Source organism: Eucalyptus grandis, chromosome 4 (assembly GCF_016545825.1).
Source record: "Eucalyptus grandis isolate ANBG69807.140 chromosome 4, ASM1654582v1, whole genome shotgun sequence".
NCBI classification, from domain to species: Eukaryota; Viridiplantae; Streptophyta; class Magnoliopsida; order Myrtales; family Myrtaceae; genus Eucalyptus; species Eucalyptus grandis.
Genome location: NC_052615.1, coordinates 34,372,238 through 34,380,476, shown reverse-complemented (window position 1 = coordinate 34,380,476; position 8,239 = coordinate 34,372,238). Strand labels below are relative to the sequence as shown.

At 39.6% G+C, this 8,239-nt stretch overlaps 1 protein-coding gene across 3 annotated transcripts; it reads left to right on the top strand.

Moving 5' to 3' along the window:
- Positions 1-2,657: 2,657 nt before the first annotated feature.
- Positions 2,658-7,421, top strand: LOC104418976 (translation initiation factor IF3-1, mitochondrial). 3 transcript variants are annotated; one of them, XM_039311306.1, is made up of 9 exons: positions 2,658-3,048; positions 3,319-3,409; positions 4,071-4,138; positions 4,580-4,678; positions 4,787-4,843; positions 5,098-5,166; positions 5,990-6,052; positions 6,164-6,676; positions 6,725-7,421. In XM_039311306.1, exons 1-9 carry the CDS (start codon positions 2,839-2,841, stop codon positions 6,914-6,916), a joined length of 1,362 nt encoding a protein of 453 aa, XP_039167240.1. In that variant the 5' UTR covers positions 2,658-2,838; the 3' UTR covers positions 6,917-7,421. The 3 variants fall into 3 exon arrangements, with proteins under 3 accessions (XP_039167240.1, XP_039167239.1, XP_010028764.2); XM_039311305.1 differs by having other exon boundaries at positions 6,164-6,700; positions 6,749-7,421; XM_010030462.3 differs by having other exon boundaries at positions 6,164-7,421.
- The last annotated feature ends 818 nt before the right edge of the window (positions 7,422-8,239 follow it).

The following is an 8,239-nucleotide window of genomic DNA, read 5'->3' as shown; positions in this document are numbered from 1 at the left end:
CACTATTTTCTTAACTAACAAATGTGTTCACGTGTCTTGTGTATTTAAAAAAAAATGATATTTGGATGATTAAGAAAAAATAGTTTATTGAGGTATATTTGAATCATTGACTAATCGAAAGAAATTATGATTGAAAATCACAAAAAAAAAAAGGCCGAGGAGGAGAGAGGATACTTCGAGATTTTAAGTTTTTTATTAGAGAAGCTATTAAAAACATATGGGAGATAGATATTATTATCTATTTGCACATTCTTAAGTCCTTTTGTTTTAGTATAGATATTAATCATTCAACCTCTCCATGGAATTACAAATTGTTGATGAGTAGGTGAGAGTTCTTCTTTTGAAGTGGTCGGTTTTGAGACGCCAACTCGCATTACATATTGCATGACATCAAGATTTGGTCATGTTACTTCTGATTAGGGATTTCTCAACTCCGCTAACCACGTGTTAGGGGCGGCGAAAAACTCCTGAATAGATTCGAATTGAAAATTTCAGATCTTTTCGAGTTAGGTTCTCCTTCTGATTTGAGCAATAGATTAAAAAGAAAAAAAAAATCAAGCATGCGAAGGAACACTTTTCAGGAGTTGTTGGATTTTTTTCCTTTTCTTCCTCGAAAGCATAAAACACTCAGCTTATGATGGTGAAGCGGGAAATCATCTATCTCACGAAATTTGACCAGACCATGTTCCGAAACTCTCCAATTATCTTCGCTAAGAGGAGTAGCAAACCCATTAACTTCCATCTTCAAACCCCGGCGAAGCAATCGGAACATGTCAAATTGTCAATATGCTCATTCAACTTTTCGACCAACACTTCGCCTTTCGAGCCTTAGGGGAGGGTGGGCCAAATGACATCTATAATTCAGATTGCCTCTGTGCAGCGAAGAGGAAGAAGGAAAAGGGGAAAAATGGAAAATTCGAAATGAATCTTGCGATTTAGGGATATGTGATTTACAATACAAATCTGACCTATTTTAACTCCTTATAAAATTTGCAAGTGAACGATGTTCATAATTTATAAGTTATAGACGAGGGTCATGGACGGCTAGGGTGGGAGGAGATTGTTGCTCTTCTAAAATACTACATATCGTGAAAAATAGTAAAAAATAGTATCGCATATCATTGTTTTCTTAACTAACAAATGCGTCCATGCGTCATGCGTATCTAAAAAAAATTGATATTTGGATGATTAAGATAAAATACTTTATTGAGGAACATTTGAATCATTGACCAATCGAAAGAAATTACTAACGAAAATCACAAGACAAAACAAAAAAGGAGGGTGAGAGGGAAAGAGGATACTTCGAGATTTTAAATTTTTTATTAGAGGAGTTATTAGATACATATCGGAGATAGATATTAATAACTAATTACGCATTCTTAAGTCATTTTAATTTAGTATGAATTATTAATTATTTGACTTCTCAATCAACTTGCAAGTTGTCAATTAGTAGGTGAGCGTGCTTATTTTGAAGTGGCCGGCTTTGAGACACCAATTTGCATTACATATTGCATGACATCAAGATTTTGGTCGTGTTAATTCTGATTAGGGATTTCTTAACTCAATTAACAACATGTTGGGGGTGTCAAAAACCTTGACCCGATCCAAATTGAAAATTTCAGATCTTTTTCGAGTTAGATTGTCCTTCCAATTTGGGCAACAAATAAAAAAGAAATTTGAGCCCGCAAAGGAAGGAGCCGTTGGAATTTTATTTTTTCTTCTTCTTCCTCGAAAACATAAAAACTCGCTTCCAATGTTAAGCTGGAAATCATCCATTTCACTGAGTTCAACCAAAAGTACCTTCCGAAACTTTCCAACTCTCTTAATTGAGGACCCATGGAGTAGCAAACCCATGATAATTTCCATCTTGAAACCCGACGAAGCCATCGGGACATGTCACTATCCTCATTCAACTTTTCGACCGGCACTTCACCTTTTGAGTCTTTGGGATGGCGTGTCAAATGGTGTCAAAGGTTTGAGATTACCTCTGTGCAGCAGAGAGAAGAGCTAAAACAGGGAAAAATGTAAAACCCAAACCGAATTGAGCCCAAGAAGTTTAGGGGGTGCATGATAATTCTCTATTTCTGTTTCAGAAAACTTGTTTTTGGAATAGAAATCCGTTTGATAAAATTATTCCATTTTTCTATTTCTGAAATAAATTTTTGTTCTAGAAATAGATTTGGAATAGAAATCAAAAGTATATTTTTGGAAGAAATGAGAAATAAAAATTCTTATCATTGTTCGTCAACCAATCCTCCATCCATCACCACCGACCATTGTCGCCCGTCGCCGGTGACGGTGATCGCTTTGACATGATGGGTATTTTTATTATAAACTCATCTAGAAATAAAATTGAAAAATCTATTTCTCTTCCAGAAATCAATTTCTGACTAGAATGATTATTATTCGTGCCTTTATATTCTTCATTTTTGGTTCGGTTTGGCTCAGCTCAGCTCGGGTATCAGCGAGGTCCGACCTGACCCGTTGGTACCCTATGTGTAGCCCCATTGATCTCAAAACACAATACAGATGGCCATATACGGGCCCAAGCCTACTCTGGATTTGGGCCCCGTATCAGTGAAATGGGCCGAGCCCGTTTCTCGTCCGCTCCGACTTCAAGATCGTGCGCTTCCATTTCAATGGCGAGCGCACGCACCAGCTTCCCAGCACCGGCAGGCAGGCAGGCAGGCAGGCAGGCACTGGCTGAGGCAGAATTTGGGGGGAAATCGATCGGCTCCGATTAGGGTTTCCGTCTCCCCAAATCTCGTCCTCGCGTCACGCCACTGACCTCTCTATCCAGTTCGGGGAATGCTTCGTACGTCTCTGTAGAGGGAAGCGATGGTGCTCTGGTGTCGACTCAGCCAGTCCAAGCTCCGTCTCGCGTCGAGCTACGCCAAGTCATGTTACGCCCAATCCTTGTACGCTTCGGCGCACGAATGCGCCACTTCGTGTGCGTCCGTCGGCGTGAAGCCGGCGCCTTTCGCCGATATCCGCCGGCGACCCTCCGATTTCTGCAGCAACGCCAGGTTCTTCGCCGCACCGGTTCAGGTAATGGAAGAGACTGCGTAATTCGGGTTTCTTCGATGACGTTTGGGGTTGTTTTGTTGTTTCGTGTGATCGAGAGCTGCCAGACTCGTTTTTTTGAATCCAAGGGGTTTGATTTTCCTAGCTATTGGTAGTAGTGTGTTTGGTTGGAACTACGTTACTGTGCTATAGAGGTTTCGTTTTTGTGATGATAGCAATGCAGACATTGTTTATTTTTGTTTCTCGAGTACTTGCGTTTTGACTGCCCGTGCTTGTTGTCGGACAAAATGTCAGGCTAAGCCGAAAGAGGAAGCTAAGGACTCCAATGCACCGCGCCTGAATGAGAAGATTAAAGCGAGCATAGTCAGGGTCGTGACAGATGAAGGTACATCTCCTGGGATCGAAGTCACTGTATTGCTTTTCGGCTGTTACGTGAATGAGGAATATTTTGCTGGTTTATTTGGAGCATGCCATCTGCATAGGTTGCCTTCTCTGCAAAATTTTGTGTGGAAGGTTTGTGTAAAAGGGTGTCGGCTCTGGAGTGCTTGGAGTGGATGGAATTAGGGTATCCAAGTCTGAGTCATTGTTGACACTGGAATGTACTCATGAAAGGGGCCTAAAATGGGTTTGGACATCTTGAAAGAAGTGTGCATTCATTTTTTTGTGGGCAAGTAAAGAAGAGATCACTCTGGTCCTGCCAGCTTATGTGTCATCTCATTTTGCTTGCATATTTTTTGGTACTGTCTTGAGCTTTTGATCCTCCATCACTTTTAGCACCAGCAGCAGCAGGGGATTAAAACCCTGGAAATTTAATGATTAATTTATGCCTCATGAATGCCTCATGATCTAGGTTTTGATTTCAATGATTAAGAAGGTAAAAATATTACTGCTTTGTACTGGTATTGTGAATCTTTGTGTATGATTTTATAGCTGGGTATCTATCTATTCTTTCTGGTGTTATTGTTGAACAACGTGACTGAATGTTCATTGGGTGGTTTAAGATAGTGGTAATTCAAAGCCCTCATACAAACATTCTACATGTGCAGGGCATTTTGTAGTCTCAATCCATGAAGCAATTGAACGAGCTAGAAAACTCAATCTTGATTTAGTTGAGGTAATTTGCCACTTCAAGTCTCATGGTTTGAAGTCATGGACATTGTATTTATCCGAATGAAGTTCAAAATGTGGTAGGCTAATGATCATCAATAGGTCAAAATAGGTGTCCAAAAATGGCGTTCTATATATGACAATGGCACTATCAGTCTTTAGCAATCAACAGTGAGTCAGTTATGTCAATTGTTTTTTGTTTTTTGTGTTGTTGGGGGTTGGGGGGGGGTGCAATTGGTTATCCTTGTCTAGATTTTGTGTCTTAGTTTTATATTTGGTACTCAGCCCAGCCTTATGTTGGGAGTTAAAGAAAGGTCGATTTTACTTAGACTATTGTTACTTCCTAGTCAGTAAGTCTCCTGGAAGCATGTAGGCTTGGGCGAGCGAGCAAATGTTTTTTTGGGTACGAGAAAGACAAAGCGAGCTTCTAAATTCATGCAATGTGCAGGTTCAGAAAAGTGCTAATCCACCTGTGTGTAAAATTATGGACTTCCATAGGGAGAAGTACAAACAACAACTGAAGGAAAAGGACCGTGCTAAAAGTCAGGTAATTATTCCCTAAGAATTCTAAAGCGTCTCTCCCAAGTTAGTTTTGTCAGACATTTATTTCTCTCTCGGGACATTCTCCCTAGTTTGTAAAATTGTGTTTATGCAGTCAGGGGTGGCTCTACGAAAAGGAGATTGCAAAGAAGTGCGTTTTACGGGAAAGACAGTGAGTCACTTTTGCTCTCCTACCCTGTACCGACAGATCATTGCCCTTTCTTTTTTTCTAATCAGACTTGTTCCCACAGATCATTATAGCAGTTTTACACACAAGTGCACGCATGAACGTGCACACCCACCCCTTCCTATTTAACTCTTGACTCGTCACTGACTATCCCATGTTATATGCGTGTGCATGCATATGTGGACAATTCATGAATCATGAAAGAAGATTGATTCCGTGTTTCTCCTTGTTGCTTTCAGGAACAGAAGGACCTAAAGATGAAAGCCGATACAGTTAAAAGGTTGATGGAACGTGGCTACCGTGTGAAGGTACATAGGAGTGTTTGTCAGTGCGCCTTAACATACTCTTGCCACATTTTCTAGTTTATGGCATGCGATGCTTGTCGGCTCATTTTGCTCTCCAGTGTATGAGTCTGGATGAGTTTTTTTTTTTTTTTTGGTAAAGTGATGAGTTTTTTTATTGGTTAAAGCATATAAACTTGTTACCTGCATAATTCTGTATGCTTTGTTTCTAAGATGATGTTAAGGGAAGTTCTGTTCCGGTAATTTTGGGGGATTGCAAGGGTTGCATGAGAATTTGATTTGCATATGCTTTTGTGGTTCTTTGTCAATTTGGAATAGTGTATTGATGCTCATGTGGATCCTCCTTCTGGATGGAGTGTTTGACTTGTCTTAAAGCTTAAGAGGGCTTGTTTTTTGTTTTATGAACCACGCTGGGTATTATTTGGAAAAGAGATTGTGAAGACATAAATTTAGTGTTCTTCTCCCGCATAAAAAGGATTCCAAACAATATGTGCTGATTGTTTATCCTTGTTAAAAACATGCTATGGAAATAGCAGCAAGTCCCAATATCACTTCTTAATGACAAAATTTTAAATTGGGCAATATATTGTTACAAGGACATGAATATGGAAGCATTCTCTTATCATTTCTGCTGATCAGTTTGTGTGCATGCGGTGTGTGTCCTGGTAGCACTAGAACCAAAAGGTTCCTACTTTGGTAAACCTTGCATAAAGTCTGGCTTCATTCACATATTCAATGGATATGAGCTCGTGAAGTGTGCAGACAAGGCTACAAGGAATTTTCCCTCTCTGTATTTATTAAAATGCTCTCTCACCCAAGGCTCTTACAGTGTAGGGCAATGGGTACTGAAGATCAGGACTTGGGAGGATTATTAACTCGACTTTCTGCATTGGTCAGCCATACATTCCTAAAGATTCTGATTCTCATTAGTTTTTAGTTGTCACGCTTCTTCATTTTTAGCTTGCTATCTCGTTTAAGTTTCTTGTACTAACTATCTGTGCAGATTGAAGATGTAGCGGTTGTAGAAAGTGGACCAAGGGTGGAAAACAAACAGGCTTATGTCATTGTCAGGCATGTAAAGTTTGGTCCATCTAAGAAAGGTAAGAAGCTGTTTGGAGATATGAAACAAGACGGGGCGGCTCAACCAAGTGGAGACTCTGAAGATGAGGACCCTGGCGAAAAAGGCTTGGAATCTGAGAAAGAGATGCTTTCTGACAATGGAAATGCTGGAGGCAGCTATGCTGGCTGGTCAACGGGTGGTGCGGACTATGGTTCCAAAGTGAACGATAGGCCTGGAAGGGTTCCCTCTTCATCAAACCCTAATTATTCAGTGAATACAGGAGAGCCTTCCGCAGAAACTGAGAACAGGTATGCGAAGGGAGGAGCAAATAATAGGTTTGCCCAATCTAGGAGCCCAGGGGCGAGAGACTCCAACAGATTACCGCCTGGGGTTCCGAGGAGGCAAGAGGTCCCCAATCAAAGGAGGCAAGAGGTTCCATATGAAAGGAGGCAAGAGGTCCCCAATCAAAGGAGGCAAGAGGTTCCATATGAAAGGAAGCAAGAGGTCCCCAATCAAAGGAGGCAAGAGTTTCCATATGAAAGGAGGCAATCTCCTTCAGATACACATACCTCACATTTAACAAGAGAGTCTAAGCAAGTGGAGACTCCTCCCAGCCCCTCACGCTCGAGTTTTGGTTTATTTAGTTCCCCTAGAGATAATGCTCCCAGCAATCACGGCGAGGCACCAAAAGCCTGAGAGAAGTAACAACGGATAAACTTCTAAAATTACAGGGTGATCTTCTTGCTCGAGAGATATAGCTAGGGCTAATAAGGACTTTTGTGAGGCGATAGCTGCTTGTTGTTTAATCGAGTTATTAACCTATTGAATGCGCCGAATGAGCAGGATGCAACTCGGTCGCGGGCGGCGCTCGATTGTTGAGACTCCTTCCAAACTGCTGAGAAGACATTTTGGGGTTAAGATTAGGACAGCATTATTTAATTCTTAGGCTGATGATTGTTATCATCCCTTGTATGCCTACATAATTTTATACTCCCCCATGTTGGTTCATTATTGGGATTATCCTCTGAAGTTTTCCATGTATTTGGGTATGCGCAATTGAATAAGGCTCGCTCCCACTTCTTTTCCGTCCCTCTGAGAACCGCTCAGAAATGATGTTTTGTTGTAATCTGTTCTTGGATTGATGTTGGATTGATTGGAAGAGAAAAAAAAATCGAGTTGATCGAAATGATAATTTTGTCGATGTCAGGCTTGGTGGCGAAGGTTTTCGAACTACCTTGTTGGTTATTCTTATCAGATTTCTACATCGTTTGCGGATATATGAATTATATTTGAAGTTAGAACGTTATACATCTCAAATCCTTATAATCATTCAAAATGTAAATCAAATTTGACCATCCTACTACCGGAAAAAAAAAGTGTAGAACTAGGAGAAACGAACTGGGACGATCCTCTGAATCTGGTTTTTGGGCCTAACTGACTTTTAATTTGGTTTGAATCCTAGTCTTACTAGGATAAGGATGTGTTTAGTAATTATTTTATTTTTATTTTTTTTTTTGTTTTGTTGAAAAAAAAATGCAAAAATTTTAGTAATGTTAATTAATTTTTTTATTTCCCAAAATATATCGGTGGTCAAGGAATGTATTTGGAACAATAAAATAAACCTACTTTTTTACTTCCAAAAACAATTTATGAAACAAGATCATTTTCTTTTATTCTTCTTTATTTTGTAGCTAGTTGTTGGACATTCAACAATGCTAGGACATTGGTGATGCCTAGGCAAGGCTTGACCTCAGTGGCTGGCTAAGTGAGGTTGAGGATTGGCTAGAGGAGGAAGAAACAAAAAGATTTTTTTTTTTTTTTTTGAGAAATTAGAAATATCTCAGAAAATTATTAAAGAACTAAAAAAAATGTCCCATCATTAAAATTTTTTACTATTGTACCAAATGCCTTTTTTTTTTTTTTTCTATTTCATTGAAATTTTAGGGTTGTATTGAATACGCTCTTTTCCTAAAAAATTTGGCAATGTAATAAAAAATAAAAAAAATTATCTCTCGATAA

Excerpts from the sequence above, each read along its gene's own strand:
- LOC104418976 (XM_010030462.3), top strand. The coding sequence starts at position 2,839 with ATGGTGCTCTGGTGTCGACTCAGCCAGTCCAAGCTCCGTCTCGCGTCG. Across the intron at positions 5,167-5,989 it reads AACGTGGCTACCGTGTGAAG|TGTAGGGCAATGGGTACTGA; the intron begins GTACATAGGAGT and ends AGGCTCTTACAG. Across the intron at positions 6,053-6,163 it reads TAACTCGACTTTCTGCATTG|ATTGAAGATGTAGCGGTTGT; the intron begins GTCAGCCATACA and ends CTATCTGTGCAG.